This window comes from Lagenorhynchus albirostris, chromosome 16 (genome assembly GCF_949774975.1).
Source record: "Lagenorhynchus albirostris chromosome 16, mLagAlb1.1, whole genome shotgun sequence".
Lineage (NCBI taxonomy): Eukaryota > Metazoa > Chordata > Mammalia > Artiodactyla > Delphinidae > Lagenorhynchus > Lagenorhynchus albirostris.
In genome coordinates, this window is record NC_083110.1 from 69,128,315 (window position 1) to 69,154,518 (window position 26,204).

Below are 26,204 nucleotides of genomic sequence, written 5' to 3' on the forward strand. Positions count from 1 at the left end.
TCTTAGTTCCTTCAGTCTTCACATAACAAGCTTTCCACTCACATCTTTTTAACAAGATGTTAATGATTTACCTTAACACAGATGTTAATGATTTAAAGAATATTTTCTAATAATAATAACAGGCCTTACTATGTGCTAGGTGGTGGTGTAAGCATTTCACAAGTATTAACTCATTTAGTCCTCAGCGTGAACATGCAAATTTGTGCTCTTTTTACCCCATTTTACAGATAAGGGAACTGAGGCACAGATGTCTCACACAACTGGCCAGTGATCACACAGCTAGTAAATGGCAAGATAAGGATTATGTAAATATAAGATACACATTATCTTAGTTGACCCTTAGTCATCTTTATCACACTCCTGTCACAGGACAGACTGCTGTACTGTGATGATCTATTCAAACTTATCAGAGCCTAACAGAGCAGGAGCTAATGTGAAACCATTGCTTTCCCTTGTTCTGGGCATCTTTTATTAATATTTTTATTGCAACCTAAATTTATACTTTATACTAATATTATTATTTTGACTTATAGTTAGCCTACAGACAACAAAACTTCTTACTTAGTTCATTGGTTTTTGTTGTTTATATAACTGTTGGGGAGTAAGGTATACTTTATCCTGTACTTGTCAATTTAATGTTGTAATCTCAGTGAAGGGCTTGACATACATTGTTAAAATAGTTTCAGCTCATCATTACTTTTGATTCATAATTCTGGTATCTAAAGATTTAATTAACTCCTCCTTTTATTAGGTCAATGGTTGTTTAATAAGTACAACTTCTATGCCTTCATCCTAGGAATTGACAAAAAATGTTGAAGAGCAAACTACTGGCAATACAAAAAATAAGGATGAGAATGTATAGGTTAAAAGAGATTCAATAGACACATCAGGCAACTTCAATGTGTGGATCTCATTTAGATCCTGATTCCAACAAACTTCCAAAAAAAAAATAAAGAAGAAGCTTATAAGATAATTAGAAATCTGAACACTAATTGGATACTTGCTGATATTAAAAATTATTAACTTTTTTTTTTGGAGAATCACAATGCAAACCTCTAGGGGTTTTGGAGTAAAGCCATAATCTCTTCTACAGATAACTTTTTGAGAAACAGTTTCTGTTTTGCTAGCCAGTATAATTCTTCCCACTGTCTGGAAGACTTTCAGTTGTTACTGCTTTTCCTAGAAATGCTTGGCGTAGTCATCTGGAGTTCTCTTTGTGGCAGGATTTTAAAATTACAGATTCAATTTATCTGATAGTTCTAAGACTACTCAAGTTTTTTCTCTCTTGAAAGATTTGGTAACTTGATTTTATTTTCAGAATTTGTTCATTTTATCTAAATTTTCCAATGTATTGATCTAAAGTTCTTCATAATATGCTTTTAGTGAAGTTTAAAATATTTTATAGCCCTATCCCCTTTTATATTCCTAATATTGGCTGCCTGGGTCTTCTTACTTTTTGTCTTGATCAGATTCTCCACAAGATTGTAAATCTTAATACTTTTCAAAGTACCAACTTTTGAGGTTATTGATTTTCTTAATATATTCATTGTCTATTTTATTCTTATTTTTATTATGACCTCATTTTAATATATTTTAATTTGTTATGTTTTTTTCCCTTTTATATTGATGCTTAATTCATTATCTTTCAGGTTTTCTTCATTGAATTTTTAAAAATATATACATTTAAAGCTGTAACATAAACAATGTAAACATGGCTATAGTTATATCCTACATGATTTGGTATGTAGTATTTTAATTGTTATTTAGCTCAAAATGTGTTTAAGATTCCATATTAATTTCTTCTTTCACTAATGGGTTATTTAGAAGTGCAGTTTAAAATGTTCAAACATGGAGTTTTCTAGTTATTTATTTTTATTATTAATATCTAGGTTATTGTATTATGGTCACAGAACATATCCTATAGGCTTCCTCCCTCAAAATTATTATGAAATATTTCAAAAATACATAAAAGTTGAGATTGTGCAGTGAATTCTCATAGGCATACTACTTACCTTCTACAATTAATCTTTTGCTTTTTCACTTACCAGTGTATGTATCCATTTCTCTATCCATCTATCTATTTTTTTGGTGCATTTTAAAGACTGTTGCAAACATTAGTACACTTCTAAACATAATAGCATGCCTGTTGTTAACTAGAGTTCTGTACTCATGTTTTTAATGTAAAAGTTACATACGGTGAAATGCACAAATTTTGTGTACAATTCAGTGAGTTTTGACAAAACATACATCTGTAACCCAAATTCATATCAAGATATAGGACACTGACCATTACTTGAGAAAGTTCTCTCCTGATCCTTCCCAGTTGATACCTGCCCTGCTTCCTGATTTTTTTTCATCATCAAATAGTTTTGCCTGTTCTGGAATTTCATGTAAAGGGAATCACACATCATGCACCCTTTTTAAAATAAGGCTTCTTTCACTCACCATGATGCTTTTGAAATTTATACATGTTGTGTTTATTAGTAATTTGTTCCTTTTTGTTGAGTGCTTTTTCAGTGTATGAATACATTGCAGTTTCTTTGTTCATTTTCTCATTGATGAACACCTGGGCTGTTTCCAATTTTGGGCTGTTATGAATAAAATTTCAGTGACCATTCTTGTACAAGTCAACTAGTAGACATGTTTTTATTTCTCTTGTCTAAATACCTAAGGATGTTGGTTGGGTCAGGAGGAAGATATATCTTTAATTTTTTAAGAAAGTGCCAGACCTTTTTTCCAAAATGACCTAATACATTTGTTTATTAAGTGTAGTTAATTACTAGTGTTGTTCAAATCTTTTAGATCTTTACTGATATTTTGACTGTTCTGTCAATTGCTGGAAAGGGTACATTAAGGTTTCCATGATGATGTTGATTTTGTAAATTTTTCCTTACAATTTTTTCAATTTTTGCTTTATATATTTTGAAGCTTTATTACTCTCTTGGAATATTGATCTTTTAAAATTCATATGTAGTGATCTTTACCTTTAGTAATCTTTTTGCTGCTTGTCCCATAAAGACTGTTATTGTATTCTGATATATTGTGGTCATCCCGCAGAAGGGAATCCCCAATATTTGCTTTGGATGTTGAGGCCGATGGTGCCAAGAGAGTATGAAACACGAATACCAAGAGAGTATGAAAGACTTATTATTCACAGAATGAGGCTTTCTGACGTGTGCAGGGCAGGCTCCCAAGCAGGTCTGAAAATGGCTTGAGAGAGCAGGGAAAGGAGATTGGCTTGGTTATGTAATTTTACAGTGTGGGTAAAGTAAGGGAAACATTCATGCAAGCTGGGTCTTGCTTGGCTTAAATTTCCCCTTGGCACCATAGCGGGGAGTAATAAAACAGTTGGTGCTTTATTTATAGTGATCCCAAGGTATCCTTACCAGTCTTAATAAAAATCTTTATTATCTTTATTTATTATATTATTATATATTTATATTAATATATATAATATATAAATATATTAATATAATATATACTAATATTTATTATATTATAATATATATTATTTATTATTATAAATCTAACTTAATAAAAATCCTTAGCAATTAACTTAATAAAAATCTTAATAAATTAACAATTATTTAACAATTAATAAAATTAACAATTAACAATAAAAATCTTTTCTCCTGTATTGCACACTTCCAGTGATCAGTCATTCACATGAATAGTAATACTGTCTTGGAATAATGTGTTAGCATTAAAACATCAGAGCGCAACTAGATAAGCTTTAACAAAGCGATATAGTTGTGTAAGTGCTACCTCAGTTAAGATATAGAACATTTCTATTTCTCCAGAAAGTTTACTCATGACCCTGTGCCGTCAATCTCTCATGATCCTCTAGCTCTAGGTAACCACTGATTCGTTTTCTGTCAATATAGTTTTGCCTCATTTCAAATTTCATATAAATGAAATCATGTGGTATGTGGTCTCATTGTATTAGCATAATAATTTTCAGATTCATCTAAATTTTTGCTCGTGTCAGTAGTTTGCTTCTTTTTAATCTTGAATGGTATTTCATTGTATGAATAAGATATAATTTGTTTATGTGTTCACTAGTTAGTGGACATTTGAGTCCAGTTATTAGGTCTTTTGAATAAAAGCTGTTATGAATATTTGCATACAATTCTTTGTTTGGGCATATGTTTTCTGTTCTCTTGTGTAAGTGCTGTAGAATGGGATTGCTGGGTTATTTGCAGTTATGTGTTTAACTTTATAAGAAACTTCCATACTGTTTACCAAAGTGATACTACCATTTACAACCCACCAGTGGGGTATGAGAGTTCCAGTTACTTCACATCCCCACCAACACTTGGTATTGTTTTCTTTTTAATTTTTGCTATTCTGGAATTGTAGTGATATCTTATGGTTTTTATTTGCATTTCCCTGATGACTAATGATACTGAATATCTTTTTATTTCAGTATTTGCCATTTATTTATCTTCTTTGGTAAAATGTATGTTCATACTTTTTGTCCATTTTGAAAGTTGGGTTGTTTGACTTCTTATTATGGAGCTATAAGAATTTTTAATATATTCTGGATATTAGTCCTTTCTCTGATATATGTTTTGCAAATATTTTTCCCCAGTTGTGGCATACCTTTTCATTTTTACAGTGTCTTTTAAAAGGCTGAGATTTTAAATTTTGTTGAAATACAATTTATCAACGTGTTCTACCTAAGAGATCTTTGTCAAGCTCAAGATCGTAAAGGTTTTTCTCTAGGTATTTAGTTTGGGCTCTTCTCAACCTCAGATCTATCACCTATTTGAGTTAAATTTCATATATGGTGTGAAGTAAACTCTGAGTTTTTTTTTTCTTTTTTTTTAACGTGTGCAGCTAAATTTATTGGTCACATATACAAAGGTTGGAATCAGGATAAAAAGAGCAGTGCTAAAAATTAGTATAAAGCAGTGTTTCCTCGCCTTTCCTGTGTCATGATAACAATAGCAAATGATAATAAGGAACATGTAGAAAAAGACATGATTTACAATATAATCAAATTGCTTAACACCAGTGACTTTTTCTCATTTTTCTCATTATCCCTCTTTTTTATTACTCAAGTAATAAATAACAATTACATAAAAGTCTGCAAATTCAAATAAGCAAAAAAAAAAAGAATTACAGTTTTCAATAGCTATGACAAGTATAGAAGAAAGGCAGTGATTTTGTACATTTTTAAAATTGAGCCCCTGCAGTAAATTCACTCATTAATTATAATTAAAAAAAATAATGAATGATGGTATTTATAAGGTGTAGCAGTAAATGGATGGAGCTTCTCACTTGAAAGTGACCAGCCTGGGTGCTTAAGGCCTGAGATTTTTTTTTTTTTTTTTTCCCAAGGCTTTTTTTTTTTTTTTTTTTTTATTTATTTTTTATTTTATTTTTATTTTTTTTTTTACATCTTTATTGGGGTATAATTGCTTTACAATGGTGTGTTAGTTTCTGCTTTATAACAAAGTGAATCAGTCATACATAAACATATGTTCCCATATGTCTTCCCTGTTGCGTCTCCCTCCCTCCCACCCTCCCCATCCCACCCCTCCAGGCTGTCACAAAGCACCGAGCCAATATCCCTGTGCCATGCAGCTGCTTCCCACTAGCTATCTACCTTACTGCGTTTGTTAGTGTGTATATGCCCATGACTCTCTCTCGCCCTGTCACAGCTCACCCTTCCCCCTCCCCATAACCTCAAGTCCGTTCTCTAAGAGGTCTGCGTCTTTATTCCTGCTTTACCCCTAGGTTTTTCATGACATTTTTTTTTCTTAAATTCCATATATATGTGTTAGCATACGGTATTTGTCTCTCTCTTTCTGACTTACTTCACTCTGTATGACAGACTCTAGGTCTATCCACCTCATTACAAATAGCTCAATTTCGTTTCTTTTTATGGCTGAGTAATATTCCATTGTATATATGTGCCACATCTTCTTTATCCATTCATCCGATGACGGGCATTTAGGTTGTTTCCATCTCCGGGCTATTGTAAATAGAGCTGCAATGAACATTTTGGTACATGTCTCTTTTTGAATTATGGTTTTCTCAGGGTATATGCCCAGTAGTGGGATTGCTGGGTCATATGGTAGTTCTATTTGTAGCTTTTTAAGGAACCTCCATACTGTTCTCCACAGTGGCTGTATCAATTTACATTCCCACCAACATTGTAAGAGGGTTCCCTTTTCTCCACACCCTCTCCAGCATTTATTGTTTCTAGATTTTTTGATGATGGCCATTCTGACTGGTGTGAGATGATATCTCATTGTAGTTTTGATTTGCATTTCTCTAATGATTAGTGATGTTGAGCATTCTTTCATGTGTTTGTTGGCAGTCTGTATATCTTCTTTGGAGAAATGTCTATTTAGGTCTTCTGCCCATTTTTGGATTGGGTTGTTTGTTTTCTTGTTATTGAGCTGCATGAGCTGCTTGTAAATTTTGGAGATTAATCCTTTGTCGGTTGCTTCATTTGCAAATATTTTCTCCCATTCTGAGGGTTGTCTTTTGGTCTTGTTTATGGTTTCCTTTGCTGTGCAAAAGCTTTGAAGTTTCATTAGGTCCCATTTGTTTATTTTTGTTTTTATTCCCATTACTCTAGGAGGTGGGTCAGAAAGGATCTTGCTTTGATTTATGTCATAGAGTGTTCTGCCTATGTTTTCCTCTAAGAGTTTGATAGTTTCTGGCCTTACATTTAGGTCTTTAATCCATTTTGAGCTTATTTTTGTGTATGGTGTTAGGGAGTGATCTAATCTCATACTTTTACATGTACCTGTCCAGTTTTCCCAGCACCACTTATTGAAGAGGCTGTCCTTTCTCCATTGTACATTACTGCCACCTTTATCAAAGATAAGGTGTCCATATGTGCATGGGTTTATCTCTGGGCTTTCTATCCTGTTCCATTGATCTATCTTTCTGTTTTTGTGCCAGTACCATACCGTCTTGATGACTGTAGCTTTGTAGTATAGTCTGAAGTCAGGGAGCCTGATTCCTCCAGTTCCTTCTTTCGTTCTCAAGATTGCTTTGGCTATTCGGGGTCTTTTGTGTTTCCATACAAATTGTGAAATTTTTTGTTCTACTTCTGTGGGCCTGAGATTTTTTTTTAAGAAATAAATATACAGTTGTTCTTTGGTTGAAAGAGTTTCCTTTCCCCATTGAATTACCTTGGTACATGTTTTGAAGAGTCAACTGACCATTTATGTATGAGTTGACCTTTGGTCTGTTGATGTATATTATGTTTAATACCACACTCTGTTGATTACTGTAGCTTTGTAAATCAGGCAGTGTCAGTCCTCCATCATTTGTTTTTGTTTGTTTTGTTTTCAAAAGTTTTGGACTCTTCTAGGTCCTTCACATTGCCATGTAAAATTTAGAATCAGCTTGTCAGTTTATTAAGAAAAAGCATGTAGGGATTTTAATTGGGGTTGCATTACATCTATAAAGGGGAAAATTGAGCCTTTAACAGTATTGAGTCCTCTAACTCATGGGCATGGTATATTTCAGCATTTGGCACCCTACAACGTTGCTGAACACACTTACTATTCCTTGTAGCTTTTTGGTAGATTCTTTCTTATTTTCTATATAGATGATCATGTGTTACGCTCATGCTAATAAACATTCTTCTTCCTTTTCAATCTATATACCTTTTATTATTATACTGCTAGGATCTCTGGTACAATATTGAGTAGAGGTAGTGAGAGCAGATATTCCTGTCTTTTTTTTCATATTTTAGGAGGGAAAGCTCCAGTCTTTTAATTACTGTAGTATTACATTAGCGGTATGTTTTTTTAATGCCTTTTATCAGGTGGAGGAAATTCGCTTTTATTCCTAGTTTGCTGAGTATTTTTCATGAATAATGTTAAATTTTGTTAATTTTCTGCATCTATTGAGAAGATCATTTGTTCTTTTATTTTCTTTGATTTCTTAATATGGTGAATGACACTGACTTTCAGATGTTAAGCCACTATTGCATTCTTGGATAAATCCCACTTGGCCATAATGTATTACCCTTTTCATATACTGCTAGAATTGATTTGCAAAAATTTTATTAAGGATTTTTATGTTTATGCTCATAAGAGATATTGGACTATAGTTTACTTTTCTTGTAATGTCTTTGTCTGCTTTTCCAGGCTGTAATGGTAAAATGATTTGGGGAGTAGTAAAATGGGGAGTGGTAAAATTTGGGGAGTGTTTCTATTCTATTTTCTGTAAGAGTTTGTGTAGAATTGGTATTATTTCTTTCTTAAATGTTTGGTAGAGTTCACCCGTGAAACTATCTGGCCCAGAAGCTTTCTTTGTAGGAAAGATTTTGACTATGGCATTTATTTTCTTTAATAACTGTTAGCAGTATTCAACTTATCAATTTCTTTTTGAATGAGATTTGGTAGTTTGTGTTTTTAAGTAATATGTCCATATCATTTAAGATGTTAAACTTATTGGCATAAAGCTGTTCATTATATTCCCTTATACTTAATATTTGTGAAATCTGTAGTGGTATCTCCTCTTATATCTGATATGAGTTATGTGTGTCCTATTTTTCTTGTCTGACTAGAGATTAATAGGTTACTCAATTTTATTGACCTTTTCAAATAACCAGCTTTTGTTTCCTGTTTTCTATCATATTGATTAATGCTTTGTTACATTTCTTTTCTTCTTTGAGTTTTATTTGCTCTTGTTTTACTGTTTTCTTAAGATGGAAGAATAGATCATTGAATTGAGATTGAGACCTTTTTCTTTATTTTATTTTATTTTTTTGCGGTACGCGGACCTCTCACTGTTGTGGCCTCTCCCGTTGCGGAGCACAGGCTCCGGACGCGCAGGCTCAGCGGCCATGGCTCACGGGCCCAGCCGCTCCGCGGCATGTGGGATCTTCCCGGACTGGCCCGTGTCGCCTGCATTGGCAGGCGGACTCTCAACCACTGCGCCACCAGGGAAGCCCTTTCTTTTCTTTTTAAAAATATAAGTATCGTTATAAATTTCCTTCTAAGCCAGTAGTTCTCACACTTGATGCATAGGAATCACCTAGAAGGTTGTTAAAATAGATTGCTGTGCCCTAATCCCTGATTTTCTTATTGATTATGTCAGGATTGGTGCCAGGGAATTTGCATTTTTAAAAAGCTTCCAGGTAATGCCAATTGATGCTTTAGGGAACACTGTTGAGAATGACTGCTTTAAGTACTGCTTTAGCTGTATCCCACACATTTTGAAATGTTGCATTTTTTGTTTCCATTTAGTTCAAAATGTTTTCTATTTTTTTGTGTGTTTTTTTCCTTTGGCTCCTGGGTTGTTTAGTAGTATTTTGTTTGATTCAAATATATGAAGATTTTCCCGATATTGTTCTTGCCATTATTTCTTGTTTAATTCTATTATTGTCAAAGACTATGTTTTTTACAGTTAAAATTTTTCTTAAGTCTTATTTTCTGACCCAGAATATGGTCTATCTTGGTGAATGTTACATGTGAATTTGAAAAGATCTGTATTCTGCTCTAGTTGGTTGGGGTGTTCTATAAATGCCAATTATATTATGGTTGATGGAGTTATTCACGTCTTCTATATCTTTATTGATATTCTGTTCAGTATTTTTCTTAGTTCTTGAAAAACCAGTATAGAAACCTCCAGTTATGATTGTGGATATATCTATTTCATTTTTAAGTTCTATTAGTTTTTGCTTTACTCATTTACTTATTTTTAATTTTTTAATATATAATTAAAATTAATTTTAATTGAAGTATAGTTATTTGCAGTGTTGTGTTAGTTTCAGGGGTAGAGCAAAGAGATTCAGTTATGTATACATATATATCTATTTTTTTCAGATTCTTTTCCCTAATAGGTTCTTACAAAATATTGAGTATAGTTCCCTGTGCTATACAGTAGGTCCTTGTTGGTTATCTATTTTACATGTATGTTTCACTCATTTAGATGTTCTGTTACTGGGTGTTTACACAATTAGAATTGTTGGTTCTAATGATAAATTGTCCTCTTTCAGTCCCAGTTTCCTTCTGTTGTCGTTTCTGCCTGAAGAACTTATTTTAGTATTTCCTTTAGAGTAAGTCTGCTGGCCATGGATCAGCTTAATTTTTTTTACATCTGAGAATCTATTCATTTTATGTTCATCACTAAAGAATATTTTTGCTAGGTATAGAATCCTGAGTTATAGTTATTTTTATAGTTATAGTTATTTTTCAGCACTTCCTTCTCTCCTGCATGGTTTCTTAGGATAAAATCATAGTCATTAACTGTTGTTCCCCTATAGGTAATTTGTTATTTTTCTGTAGCTGCTTCTGAGATGTTTTCTGCACTTTTAGTTTTCAGCGATTTCATTGTGGTGTGAATTTCTTTGAATTTATCCTATTCATGGTTTGCTCAGCTTCTTGAATCTGTGGGACTATTAATTTATTAAGTACTTTTAAATTTTACTTTTGTAGAGGTTACTCTAGAGTTTACAATATGCTTATTTATCTTTTCAGATTCTACCTTTAATTAATGTTCTACCACTTCACATATAGTGTCAGAAACTCAGACTAGTATCCCTGCATTTCCCTCTTTTAATATCATATCTCGTATGTTATGAAGACCATAACAAATTGTTATACTTTTTGTTTTGGACACTTAATTATCATGTACTGAGAGGGAAGATGAGAAATGACACCTTTAATATCTACCCACATATCAGATATTTCCTGTACTCCTCATTCATCTCTATAAATCCAGATTCTGGCTGGTTTCAAGTATCATTTTCATTCAGCTTAAACTTATTTTGGTCACTTTTTTATAGGGCAAGTCTGCAATAATATATTCTCTCTGTGGGCTTTTTTTTCCTTTATCTGAAAAAGGTTTTGTTTTACTTTCACTTTTGGAAAATATTTTGTGGGATATAGAATTCTACTTTGATAGTTATTTTTTGGTATAGAATTCTGGGTTAATAATTCTCAGTAGTTTAAAAGTGTAACTTCACTGTCTTCTGACTTGCATGCTTTCTGTTGAGAAGTCAAGTGGCATTCTTATTTTTGTTCTGATTGTGCATCTTAATCACTTCATGCTATTCCTTGGCGTGGGTTTCTTTTATTTCTTTTTTTTTTCTCCTGCTTGTATACCATTGACCTTCTTTGTTTTGTGGATTTATAGATTTCATTAAATTTGAGAAACTATTTTTTCAAACATCATTTCTGTCTACCTTACCACCACAATTCTTGGACTTCTATCATAGTAGATTAGACTACTTGACATTGTCATACAGGTCCCTGATATTCTGTTCATTTTTTTTTCAGGGTTTTTGTTTGTTTTTTTCTGTGCTTCATTTTGGATAGTTTCTATTTCTATATTTTAAATTCATTGTTCTTTTCTCCCAGAGTATCTAACCTTGTGTTAATTCTATACAATGTATTTTTCATTTCCAGGAGTTCTGTTTGAGTCTTTTTTATCTTCCATTTTTCCCTTATCATGTTCATGTTTTCTGTAACATTATTGAACATATTTGAGTATATTTACAATAGCTTTTTTACAGTAGCTTTTAATTCTATCGTCCTTGTTATTTCTGTCTCTATTGATTGATTTTTCTTCTTGTTATGGGTCATATTTTCTTTGCCCTCTGTGCCTGTTAATTTTTTAATGCATTTTGAGCATTGTATGTTTTTACCTTGTTGGCTGCTGGACTTTGCTGTATTCCTTTAAAGAGTGTTGGACTTTGTACTAACATGGGGTTAAGCTTCCAGTGTAAGCATTTTGGGGGATTGCTTCTGAGGTCTGTTAAAGTGGATCCAGAGCAACTTTTAGTTTATGCCATCATTGTTTTTAAGAACAAATTGAAACCTAAATGAGTCACAATGTAGAGTTACTTAAATAAGTTATGTATCATCAATACAATGGAATTTAGCTGATAAAAAATGAAAAATGGGACCTGAAAAGATGTCCCAGATGTTAAGTGAAAAAATAGTTGTAAAATAGCATGATTTTTTGGTACAAATATTTACAGGTATGTATGTACATGCAAGTCATATACATTTGTTTTGTATATTGTAATAAAATATACAGAATTATAGTTTGAAAATATTCTGAACATAACAATTTGTGAAAAATACCTCTAGATAGTGGGCTAGAGCATAAGGTAACATTCACTTTTGCATTATACAACGTTTTATTGCTACAATATTTTTTGATAAGAAGTATGTTTATCTTTTTGTGTTAAAAAGAGTGAATAAAAACATGAAAACCTTCAGTTTGGCTATATATATATATATATGGCTTTAATAAGTGTTTGAAGTATATTAAAGAAATTGTTCCTGAGTTATTATTAACTTCATTCTTTGGAAATTACTTCCAAAATGTAATGCCCATTAGTTGCAAGAGTACTTTGAAATTTCTTCAAATATGTTTAGTTTTCTCTAAGTAAAATTGGCTTTAACAACCCTTTTTGATACTTCTTTTATACTTCTTTTAAGACTACTTTTATGACTGTTGAAGTATCACATTCTACACTACCTTAAAATTGTGTAAGTGTGAAGAATTTTTAAGTATCTTTATTTTCTGTTATTTGCTTTGAGTATTTTCAGTGAGTTGTCTAGTATGACAAAGTTGAGGTGAAAAGTTAGGGGGAAGATGGAAGTGTGGTCTGGGTGGATATTTAAAGACTAATAATAGATTTCTATAGAGTTGCTCTTTATAATCTAAATTTTTTAAGGCCAAGGAGATGTGTATTTTCATCTTATTTTTAAAAACATGTCTTTCATATGATTGGGGCTTGTTTTAGTGAATTTGCCATAGAAATAAGAGTCCCTTCTAGATATATCAAGCAGAATGGGAACTTAATATAGGGAGTTAATTACCAAAATACTAGAGACACCAAAATGAGGGGATCGCCCAGAAATCTGGAGCTGCTACATACCCAGGCTGGAGCTTAGGACCACATCTGTAATTGAGCTACTTACTGGAGGTGCTACTGCTGCCACTGCGCAGGTGGTACCCCTGCTGCTGTTGCTATAAAACCACCACTGCCGTTACCTACTGTAGTCACCTACCTGTACCTTCTGTTAGAGAAGAAAGCAGAATCTTTCTTCCTTTTGCCTTCTAAGCTCTCCCCAGTACTTTCATTGGTAGAACCTGACGGTAACACATCTGTCAGCAAGTCTTGGAAATTTAATTTTTAGGTTTTTATCAATAATACAAAGCACTCTTAGAAGGGACAGTGGGACTCATAACCAAGAGATAAAAGACCAGCAGAGTGCTAAAAATTGTTAAGGGCAAGAGTCATATCTTAATTTTAGTCTTTGTAATATCAGTGACTAAACTCAGAGCCTGTGACATAATAGGCTCTCACAAACTATTTGTTAAGTCTTTTTTTTCAGGTTTGTTTACAAATACAGAAATGTATGTGAGAATAAAGTTTTCATTTTCTCTCTCACATACAAAAATTAGGTATTTTCAATATTTCAGAGTTTAATTAAAATTTGCAAAAAGACCAGTCTTACTTACCTTCAATCCCTAGCACCCAACATAGTAACTAACTAGCACATATTTATTTATTTTTAAAATAAATTTATTTATTTATTTTGGATGCGTTGGCTCTTTGTTGTGCGCGGGCTTCTCATTGTGGTGGCTTCTCTTGTTGCAGAGCATGGGCTCTAGGCACACGGGCTTCAGTAGTTGTGGCACGTGGGCTCAATAGTTGTGTCTCACGGACTCTAGAGTGCAGGCTCAGTAGTAGTGGCACATGAGCTTAGTTGCTCCGTGGCATGTGGGATCTTCCCAGACCAGGGATTGAACCCGTGTGCCCTGCATTGGCAGGCAGATTCTTAACCATCTAGCACATATTTAATAATGTTTTTTAATTAAATGATTATTAGGTATACTTTACTCATAAAATGTGGTATGAGAATGAACTTGTTGGTAGTTTGGTGGTATATTAGTTTTATTTCTAAATACTATTTGAGTTCATGATTTATCTTCTTTCTCTTACAGCATCAAACACTTGGCTTGTTCCGGAAACTAAAGGAGCTATTGTTCAAGGTGGATATGGCCATACCAGTGTGTATGATGAAATAACAAAGTCCATTTATGTTCATGGAGGCTATAAAGCATTACCAGGCAACAAATATGGATTGGTAGATGACCTTTATAAGTATGAAGTTAACACTAAGACTTGGTGAGTAGATTGGGCAGAAGTACGTTGTACATCTTGTACTGGTCATTTCACATATGCCAGAGTTTCTCTAGGGTACATACCTAAAAGTGAAATTGCTGTATGTGAGGATATTCACATCCTTAACTTTACTACCCGTTGCCTAATTGCTTCTCAAGTCACTGTGATAATGTACATTTCCACCAGCAGGGTATAAGCGTCCTTGTTTCTTCGTAGTCTCACCAATGCTTGGTAATTATGAGGATATTTTCCTTTTGCCAGTGCAGTGGATGTGAATGGTATTGTACTGATATTTTAATGTGCATACCCTGATTGCTATAGTGAATAAGCATATTTTTATGTGTTCATTTGCACTCGTGTTTTCTATTTAGTGAATTGCTTATTGATTTTTCTAGGTATACAAGTTTTAAAATAGAATTTTTGTTGTACTCATTTTCTTTTGTAGAGCCTGGGAAGTGACCCCCTTTTTGTTTTTAAACACTAAACATTCTTTTAAACTTATATGAAATTACTTTATGTGTTTAAATGAAATACAGTTTTCCACCAAATTGTGATTTGTTCTGTCCTCTTCACTGTCACTTTCAAACATATATTCTAATTTACACTTTATTTAAAAAAAGGAAGATGAAATTAAAAAAATGAAGACTTTTCCTTTGGGTAATTTTCCTAATTTTCATTTTTTTAGTTTAATAAAATGCAGTATTATATTTTAGTAGATAGGCTACCTTGCTGAGCTATTAGTAAATGAAAAAGAAATTCTTTTTCAATGGGGAAATGGATTATTCTGGACTACTATTTCCACTGAGAAAAATTAGGAGTTACATCTTTTTAAGGCATCATAGGACTATTAAGACAGTCCTATTTGTTGGTCAAGATTAAGGAGAGATAGAATGAAAAGGGAGATATGATTGGCATTTTGCACAACTTTTGTCCTTGAGACAATTATAAATCCTGAAAACTGCCTGAGAAACTGAGCAGAGCTTTTGTCAATCAATATGGAGGACCAAAGTGGATTTCTAGGTGTGCCAAGGAATAGGGGTCTTGTTACACACTTCACAATGTAGTCTGGTTCCTGAAGTTCTAAACCTATGAGTGAGTATAAACTTATCTTTGAATCATCATGGTCTTTCATTGGTTTTGGTGCTCTGCCCATAGTCTAACTCGTGGCAGAGCAAAAGTAAATCCTCTCTTGAGGAAGACAATATCATACAGAGCCTCAAATTATTTCATATACAATATTTGTTACAAAACAAAAAATAATAAGGTTTAGGAAAAGAAAAGCCATGAAAAAAACCCAGCCATTTGAAATATACCTATAGGATAATGGCATTTTCAGACAGAAATTTTAAAATAATTAGGATTTTATGATGAAGAAATTAAAATATAAGGTAGGAAAATATTAACAGACAACTGGAAACTTTTACTAAAGAATGAAATGGAAATTATAGAAATGGAAAGTAGATTAAATGAATTAAGAATTCTTTGGATATGTTTATAGCAGGTTAGACACAGCTGAGGGGGGATTAATGAAATGGAAGATGGATCAGAAGGAAATACCCATGTTGAAATAAAGAAAGACAAAGAATGAAAAATAAAACAGGGAAAGAAATATAAGGGACTTGTGGAAATGTTCTAACACGCATGTAATTGAGGTCCAGAAGAAGAGGATTGAGAAGATAATGTGGAGCACTGTTTGAAGTCTTAAATGACTGAAAATTTTCAAAAGTGACAAAGGATAGCTAGCTACAAATTGAAGAAATTCCTTGAGTACCAAGGGGGTGAGCACAAAGAAACTTACACCTAGAAATATCGCTGTAAAACTGATGAAAACCCAAATAGAATTAGAAAAGCAGCCAGAGGGGAAAAACGCATATTCTCTTTAAAGAAGCAACACTAAGACTGACAACTGGTTTTTTAACTGAAAAACCGGAATCTAGAAGACATGGTGTCTTCAAATGGCTGAAGGAAAATATCAGTCCAAAGTTCTTCACCCAGTGAAAAACCCTTAAAAAATGGAAGGAAAACATGGACTTTTCAGAAAAACAAGATGAATTTGACAGCAGCAGACCTGAAATACAGCAAACACTAAATAAATAAAGAAAATGCTAAATAGATCTTCAAAATATTGAAGTCGAAGAAAAATGATCCTAGATACTAGAAGGAAGAGAGAAATGGAAAGGGTATATCTAAGTGATTATTTATTATATAATACTATAATAGTAATAGAGGCTTAAATATATACAAAATTTAAATGGATGATAATAGCAGCACATAAATCAGGAAGAAGGGTAAATGGTGTTCAGCGTTACTAAGGTCCTTGTATCATATGGGAATTGATAAAAAACTAATTCATAGTAGACATTAATAGTTAAGGATTTATATTGTAATCATTAGGTAACAACAAAAAATAAAAGTAAAACACTGTATATCCAACAGGTGAGTAAAGGGAAAAATGAGAATAGTACTTAATGCATTTGGAAGAAAACAAGAAAGGAATAGAAAGGGAACAAAGTAAAGTTGGGAGAAATATAAAGGAAGATGGTATATTTAACTCCAAATATGTCACAATTATGCTAAATGTGAGGAAGTAAATATTCCAGTTACACTGAATGTAGGAGACAAATATTCCAGTCAAAAGCTAAAGATGTTTGGACTGGGTATAAAAATAAAACCTAGCCCTATGCTGCTTAGAAAATATACAAAAAGTATAAAAGTATTTATACATCATTTGGGTTCACTCTAAGAATATAAGGTAAATTAAAAATTCATAAAATCAGAGTAATTAACACATTAAAAGAATAAAGAAGTGAAGGCATATAATCTTCTCAAATGTTGCAAAGGAAAATTTAGATAAAATTTAACAAGTATTCATGATGAAAACTCAAATACAATAGGAATAGAAGCAAACTATTTGTGTGGTAAAACGTACAAACCAATAGAAAAACTTTATTGCGAACATTATAGTGTAATGTTGAAAAATTTTCCTTTAAGTTTAGGAATGAATAAGAGTGGCTACTATCAGTGTTTCTATTCAACATTGTATTGGCATTTCCAGCCAGTGCAATAATACAATTAAAGTTAAAGGGAATAACAAAGTATAAAAGATGTATGGGTAATAGGTTGCTTGATATAAGGTCAATATAAAGAAAACCAATCCAATATAATTCTGTATACCAGGAACAATTAGAAAATGATTTAAAAGCAATACAATTTTAAATACAATTTAAAAGCAATACCATAAAAGCAGTACAGTTTATCATCAGAACATCAACAACCTGAGATGTAAATTTAATGACATATACACAGGATCTTTCCATAGAAGACTCAAAAACCATGTGAGAAATTGAAGACCTAAATAAATGGAAGATACATAATGATAATTAATTGAAACAATATTGTAGAGATACCTATTCTGCCCAAATTGATGTTTAGATTTAATGTAATCCCAAAACAAAATTGCAGAAAGTATTTTTCTTATAGAAATTGACATGCTTATTTAAAAATTTATATGAAAATGCGAAAGACCAATCATAGCTAAACCAAAACCTCTAGAAGAACAAAGCTGGAAGACTTCTCTACTAGATTTCATGAATTCGAAGCTACAGTAATTAAGTGTTGCTGCAAAGATAGCGACATAGACCATTGTAGCAAATAGGAGTTCCCCAGACAGACCTACACATTTATTGGCACTTAGTGTAACAAAGTTGGCACTACAGAGTCGTTTTTTCAATAAATTATTCTGGGCCAATTGGTATACAATTGAAAGAAATGAATTTGGGGCCCTGCTTCAAATCATACACAAATTAGTTTCAGATCAATTGTAAATCTAAGTATGGAATGTAAAATAATAAATATTGTAGAAGATAACGGGTAAATATCTTTGCTTTTATTGGCAAAGAAAGACTTTAAAAATAGTATTTAAATAATACTCTTAATAAAGGAAAAATGATAGACTGAACTATGTATGTCTAAAAAATATCACTAAGAAGGTGAAAAGGCAAGTTGCAGTGTAGGAGATATTTGCAACACATAAAGTCAACAAAGGTCTCTATTCCCGAATATGTAGAGAAGTACTACAGATCAACAAGAAAACGTCAGATGACTCAAGAGAAAATGGGCAAGCGACTTGAACAAAAGGATATCCAAATGACCAAAACGCATTTTAAAAGTTGCTCAACCTTATTAGCCACAGGGTAATTTAAATTCAGGTACCACTACACATCCACTTAAATGGTTAAAATTTACAATATTGATAATCCAAGTGTGTATAAACCAGTAGAAGCATTTGAAAAACGTTTTGACAGTTTCTCCTAAATTTGAATACATTCACACACCCATATGTAATGTATATATCCTATGAAATAGTTATTTTAGTTATATATTCAACAAATGCATATATGTATGCAGTACAAATATAGTATACATATATACTATATTTCAGACACTCATTATGTAGAGAAATTGTCAAGGATAAACATCATGAATAGCGTGTTCATCAGTATTTAGTAGAATATAAGTAACTAATAACATATTTATAAAATTGTCTTATATTATTTTCCAAAACCTCTGACAGCTACATTTTTAGGAAATCACAAAAACTTGATAGTTTAATAAACTAGCTTTGAATACTTTAATGTAAAAATAATTCTCATTATACCAAATTTAAGAAGCTAGAAGAAATCATTTCATGTAACCAGATTAGCATTAATATGAAAACATACTTCAAGTATATGTGATTGCAAAGATTTTTTGAAGTACAGAATTAATATAGTACCACCGAAGCACTATCTAAAACATCCTGTATTTATAGGAATTCCCATTTCTCAAAAATGATTCCTTTTGTATTGTTAGGATGTTTTATTAATTAGTACTGTATTATCCTTTGCTAAGAGACTTTTAATTTGCTGTAATGATTTTGAGTACCAGGGCCATTATGGTCTTGATTTGTTAGTCTTGTTAGATGAGGTGTCTCATAACGTTTTTTGCACATATATGTTTGTAGAGCTTGTAGTAGGAGCCCACATCTTCATTTTTTTCTTCTCTGTCAAGGGTTTTCTGTGATAGTAGAGACCCCAAATTTTCTTGTCCTATTGTTGAAGTCGTTTTCTCTATTATTGTGTTTCTTTAAAACACAATAATAAGAGCACAATATGTTTTAACACATAAGGAACATATTAAACATTATCATTTACAACTTGCAACTGTAATTATAAATTTGGTATTTTTTCCAGTTTTTTCAAGTTAAAAAAAGATTTCAACTATACTTCTAGAAATACTAAAAAAGAAAAGTGGTGAGTCTAATGTTTCCTCATGATTAGATTCAGGGTTTGCATTTTGATCACTAAAGTTTGCATTTTAGATCACTAAAATGTGTTCTATGAATTTTTTTTTGGGGGGGAAAAACTTTTACTGAAATAAAATTCATATAACATAAAATTCTCCATTGTAACCATTTCAAATGTACAATTCAGTGGTTTTTAGTATATCCATAGTGTTATGCAACCATCAATAATTCCAGAATATTTCCATCACCGCAAAAAGAAATCCTATACTTTCCTATACCCTTTCCCTCCATTTCCTGGAAACCGGTAACCTACTTTCTGTTTCTATAGATTTGCCTATTCTCAATATTTCATATAAATGGAATGTACAGTATGTGACATTTTGCATCTGGCTTCTTTCACTTAGCATAATTTTTCAGGGTTCATCCATGCTGTAGTATATTTCTGAACTTAATTCTTTTTTATGGCTGAATAATATTCCATTGTATGAATATACCTCATATTGTTAATCCACTCATCAGTTGATGGACATTTGGGTTGTTTTCACTTTGGACTATTTTGAATGAGGCTGCTATGGACTTTCATGCAGAGGTTAACTTTCATATCTTGGTTAAAGTAATGGTTAAAGTGTTTCCAGGTTTCTCCACTGTAAAGATACAATCTTTCCTTTTTAAATTAATAAACACCGTGTGGAGATACTTTGAGACTATGTAAATATTTTGTTTCTCATTAAACTTTTACACACTAGTTTTAGCATCTATTGATCATTCTTGTTATCACTGTGATGGTTACCAAATGGTGATATTGTAATATTATTCCTTGTAAATATCCCAGGTTGTGTGTTCACTTATATCAGTATCAATCGATGGATTTTTATTTTAATCAATATTCTATTATCAATTACTATTCTTTATTTTGGTGTTCAAAGTGTCCCAGATTTGGCCATTGTGAGCTTCTTTCAGTAAGCCTCCTCTATTCTTTAGACATGTCCCCAGTCACTCTAGTGCATTTCTACACTTTTTGGCACAGATGCAAAAAAAAAAAAAAAAAAAAAATATTCTGTTTACATCTTGTAGTTTCCCTGCTGGAGTAAGTCATTTCCCCCAAGGAACCTAGATTACTTTTAGTAGAGAATGGTATTTAAAAACCAAGATTAGGGGACTAGGTATGTTTATTACTTTTTGATGTGTCTATAGACCCTATCAGAAGATGGAGCCAGAAAATTTACAAAGACACACATGTTTATACTTATTTATAGAAGTGGGTATATTGCTCTGTCTCTGTATATATGTCTGTCTGTCTAAACCCTGTCTGTCTAAACTGCATAATGATGTAATACAACATGACAGGATTTATTTTAGACCTGTCTTCCATATTTGTAAATTCCTTTAGAAAGTGAGAAACCCGGATCCCACTTTACAATTCATATATTTTAAAAAATTATCTGCTTACCAGGTACTAAGGGTAGGGTTTATTTATTGCAGTAAAGATATCATATCTGGAAAAGCAACTGCAGATTTTATCACCACCATTTTATTTTATTGTCCTTTAATTAATAGACTTTAGTTTTTAGAACAGTTTTAGATTTAAAGAAAAGTGAGCAAAAGGTATGGAGATTTCCCCAATACTCGCACATCTTCCCCACCCCAAGTCCCTCTATTATTAACATCTTGCATTAGTGTGGTACGTTTGTTACAATTGATGAGTCAATATTGATACATTATTATTAACTAAAGTCCATAGATTACATTAGGATTTACTTTTGTGTTGTTGGTCCAGTGGGTTTGCACCATGTATAATGACATATTCCACTGCTACTGTATCATATAGAATAGTTTCAATTGCTCTAGAAATCATGTGTGCTCATCTCCCTCTCTCCCTGCCCAACCTCTGGCAACCACTGATATTTTTACTGTCTTCATTGTTTTTGCCTTTACCAGAATGTTATATAGTTGGAATCATACAGTATAAATCCTTTTTTAGATTGGCTTCTTTCACTTAGATTGCTAAGTGCATTTAGATTGCATTTAAGGTTCCTCCAAATCTTTTCATGGCTTAATAGCCCATTTCTTTTATCACTGAATAATATTCTATTGTATGAATGTGGTACAGTTGTTTATCCATTCACCTGTTGAAGAACATCTTGATTGTTTCCAAGTTTTGACAGTTATGAATAAAGTTGCTATAAACATCCACTTGCAGTTTTTTGTGTGGACATAAAATTTCAACCAATGAGTGCAATTGTTGGATTGTGTGGTAAGAGTGTTTATTTTTATGAGTATGTTTAGTTCTGTAAGAGTGGTTGTACTATTTTTCATTCCCACCAGCAATGAATGTTGCTCTGCATCCTTGCTAGCATTTGGTGTCAGTGTTTTGAATTTTATCCATTCTAATAGGTAGTGGTATTTCATTGTTTTAAGTTGTAATTCCCTAATGACCTATAATGAGCATTTTTCCATATGATTTTTTTGCCATCTGTGTGTCTTCTTTGGTATCTGTTCAGACCTTTTGCCAACTTTAATTGAGTTGTTTGTTTTCTAATCGTTGAGTTTTAAGAGTTCTTTTTATATTTTGGATTCAGGTCCTTTATCAGGTATTTGCTACAAATATTTTCTCCGAGTCTGTGGCTTACTGTTTCATTCTCCGAATGGTGTCATTCACAGAGTCAAGGTTTTTAATTTTAATGAAACCCAACTTATCATTTTTTTCTTTCATGATTTGTGCTTTTGGTGCTGTATCTAAAAAGTCATCAGTAAACTCATGGTCACCCAGATTTTCTTCTATATTATCTTCTAGGAGTTTTATAGTTTTCATTTTACATTTAGGCCTATGATTCATTTTGTGTTAATTTTTTTAGAAGGTGTAAGATCTGTCAAATTCCTTTTTTTTTTTTTTTTTTTTTTGCATGTGGATGTCCAGTTGTTTCAGCACCATTTATTGAAATGACTGTCCTCTCTCTCTTGAGTTGTTTTTGTTCTTTTGTCAGAAGTTAGTTGACTATTTGTGAGTCTATTTCTGGGCTTATTTTTCTGTTCCATTGATCTATGTGTCTGTTCTCTCCCCAGTACCACACTGTTTTTATTATTGTAGCTTTATAGTAAGTCTTGAAGTCAAGTAGCGTTAGTTCTCTGAATTTATTCCTCTCTCTCAGTATTGTGTTGGCTATTCTTGTGAGAATTTTGATGGGATTGCAATGAATATATAGACTAAGCTGGGAAGAACTGACATCTTGACAGTAGTGAATCGTCCTATCCATGTATTATATATGGCCTAACCCTTTATTTACCTCTTTGATTTCTTTCATCAAAGTTTTATAATTTTCCCAATATAGATCTTAGACATATTTTGTTAGATTTATACCTATTTCAGTTTTGTGGGGGTGCTATATAAGTGTTGTGTCTTTATTTCAAGTATCCGTTGTTCATTGTTAATATGTAAGAAAGCGATTGACTTTCGCATATTAACCTCATATCCTACAACCTTGCCATAATTACTTATTAGTTCCAGGAGTGTTTTGTTTTTTTTTTGTTGTTGTTGATTGTTTGGGATTTCTTACATAGGCAATCATGTCATGTGTGAAAAAAGACAGTTTTATTTATTCCTTACCATTTTGTATATCTTTTATTCCCTTTTCTTGTCTTATTGCACTAACTAGGACTTCCAGTAAAATGTTGAATAGGAGTGGTGAGAGAGAATATCTTGCCTTGCTCTTTCTTAGAATGAAAACATCTTTCCATCTTCTTGCCATTAGTATAATTGTTTTTTTAAATAGATCTTTATTGGAGTATAATTGCTTCACAATACTGTGTTAGTTTCTTTGCACAACAAAACGAATCAGGCATAAGCATACACATGTCCCACTCTTGAGCCTCCCTCCCATCCACCCTATCCCACCCTTCTAGGTCATCGCAAAGCACTGAGCTGATCTCCCTGTGGTATGCTGCTGCTTCCACCAACCATTTTACATTTGGTAGTGTACGTATGTCGATGCTACTCTCCCTTCTCCTCAGCTTTGCCCTCCCACCCCATGTCCTCAAGTCCATTTTCTATGTCTATCACTTTTCCTGCCCTGAAACTAGGTTCAGCAGTACCATTTTTTTTTTTTTACATTCCATATATGTGTGTTAGCATATGGTATTTGTTTTTCTCTTTCTGACTTACTTCACTCTGTATGACAGACTCTAGGTCCATCCACCTCACTACAAATAACTCAATTTCGTTTCTTTGTATGCCTGAGTAATATTCCAGTGTATATATGTGCTACATCTTCTTTATCCATTCATCTGTCGATGGACATTTAGGTTGGTTCCATGTCCTGGCTATTGTAAATAGTGCTGCAATGAACATTGTGGTACATGTCTCTTTTTGAATTATGGTTTTCTCAGGGTATATGCCCACTAGTGGGATTGCTGGGTCATATGGTAGTTCTATTTTTAGTTTTTTAAGGAACCTCCATACTGTTCTCCATAGTCGCTGTATCAATTTACATTCCCACCAACAGTGCAAGAGGGTTCCCTTTTCTCCACACCCTCTCCAGCATTTGTTGTTTGTAGATTTTTTTCATGATGGCCATTCTGACTGGTGTGAAGCGATGCCTCGTTCTAGTTTTGATTTGCATTTCTCTAGTAATTAGTGTTGTTGAGCATCTTTTCATTTGCCTCTTGGCCATCTGTATGTCTTCCTTGGTGAAATGTCTAGGTATTCTGCCCATTTTTTAACTGGATTGTTTGTTTTTTTTGATATTGAGCTTCATGAGCTGTTTGTATATTTTGGAGATCAATCCTTTGTCTGTTGTTTCATTTGCAAATATTTTCTCCCATTCTGAGGGTTATCTTTTTGTCTTCTTTATTGCTTCCTTTTCTGTGCAAAGGCTTTTAAGTTTAGTTAAGTCCTATTTGTTTATTTTTGTTTTTATTTCCATTACTCTAGGAGGTGGGTCAAAAAAGATCTTGCTGAGGTTTATGTCAAAGAGTGTTTTTCCTATGTTTTCCTCTAAGAGTTTTCTAGTGTCTGGTCTTACATTTAAGTCTTTAATCCATTTTGAGTTTATTTTTGTGTATGGTGTTAGGTAGTGTTCTAGTTTCATTCTTTCACATATAGCTGTCCAGTTTTCCCAGCACGGGAAAGAGGCTGTCTTTTCTCCATTGTATGTTCTTGCCTCCTTTGTTGTAAATTAGGTGCCCATATGTGCGTGGGTTTATCTCTGGGCATTCTGTCTTGTACCATTGATCTATATTTCTGTTTGTGTGCCAGTACCATACTGTCTTGATTATTGTAGCTTTGTGGTATAATTTGAAGTCAGGGAGACTGATTCCTCCAAGTCCGTTTTTCTTTCTCAAGATTGCATTGGCTATTCGGGGTCTTTTGTGTTTCCATATGAATTGTAAAATTTTTTGTTCTAATTCTGTGAAGAATGTCATTGGTAGTTTGATAGGGATTGCATTGAATCTGTAGATTGCTTTGGGTAGTATATTCATTTTCACAATATTGATTCTTCCAATCCAAGAACATGGTATATTTGTCTGTCTGTTTTTGTCATCTTTGATTTCTTTCATCACTGTCTTATAGTCTTCTGAGTACAAGTCTTTCACCTCCTTAGGCAGGTTTATTCCTAGGTATTACATTCTTTTTCTTGCAATGGTAAATGGGAGTGTTTCCTTAGTTTCTCTTTCTGATTTTTCGTTGTTGGTGTATAGGAATGCCAGAGATTTATGTGCATTAATTTTGTATCCTGCAACTTACCAAATTCATTGATTAGTTCTAGTAGTTTTCTAGATTTTCTGTGTATAGTATCTTGTCATCGGCAAACAGTGACAGTTTTACTTCTTCTTTTTCAGTTTGTATTCCTTTTATTTCTTTTTCTTCTCTGATTGCTGTGGCTAGGACTTCCAAAACTTTGAATAAGAGTGGTGAGAGTGGACATCCTTGTCTTGTTCCTGATCTTAGTGGAAATGCTTTCAGTTTTTCACCATTGAGTATGATGCTTGCTGTGGGTTTGTCATATATGGCCTTTATTTTGTTGAGGTAGGTTCCCTCTGTGCCCATTTTCTGGAGAGTTTTTATCATAAATCGGTGTTGAATTTTGTCAAAAGCTTTTTCTGCATCTATTGAGATGATCATATGGTTTTTATTCCTTAATTTATTAATGTGGTGTATTACATTGATTGATTTGCATACATTGAAGAAACCTTGCATCCCTGGGGTAAATCCCACTTGAGCCTTTTAATGTGCTGTTGGATTCTGTTTTTTAGTATTTTGTTCAGGATTTTTGCATCTGTGTTCATCAGTGATATTGGTCTATAATTTTCTTTTTTTTATGATATCTTTTTCTGGTTTTGGTATCTGGTGATGGTGGCTTCGTAGAATTAATATGGGAGTGTTTCTCCCTCTGCAATTTTTTGGAAGAGTTTGAGAAGGATCGGTGTTAGCTCTTCTCTAAGTGTTTGATAGAATTTGCCTGTGAAGCCATCTGGTCCTGGACTTTTGTTTGTTGGAAGATTTTTAATTATGGTTTCAATTTCATTACTTGTGATAGTAATGAAATCTTTTTTCTTTATTCTGTTCCTTGGCAGTTATTTCCACCATTTTGTCTTCCAGCTCACTTATTCATTCTTCTGACTCAGTTATTCTGTTATTGATTCCTTCTAGTGTATTTTTCATTTCAGTTGTTATGTTGTTCATCTCTGTTTGTTCTTTAGTTCTTCTAGATCTTTGTTAAACATTTCTTGTATTTTCTCAATCTGTGCCTCCATTCTGTTTTTGAGATTCTGGATTCTCTTTACTATCATTACTCTGAA

At 32.8% G+C, this 26,204-nt stretch overlaps 1 protein-coding gene across 1 annotated transcript in view; it reads left to right on the forward strand.

Moving 5' to 3' along the window:
- ATRNL1 (attractin like 1) overlaps positions 1-26,204 on the forward strand; it is a 679,297-nt gene that overhangs the window by 78,089 nt on the left and 575,004 nt on the right. Inside the window, exon 9 of the mRNA XM_060125653.1 lies at positions 13,945-14,128. Within this exon, the coding sequence (XP_059981636.1) occupies positions 13,945-14,128 (184 nt within the window). The remainder of the gene's footprint in view (positions 1-13,944; positions 14,129-26,204) is intronic.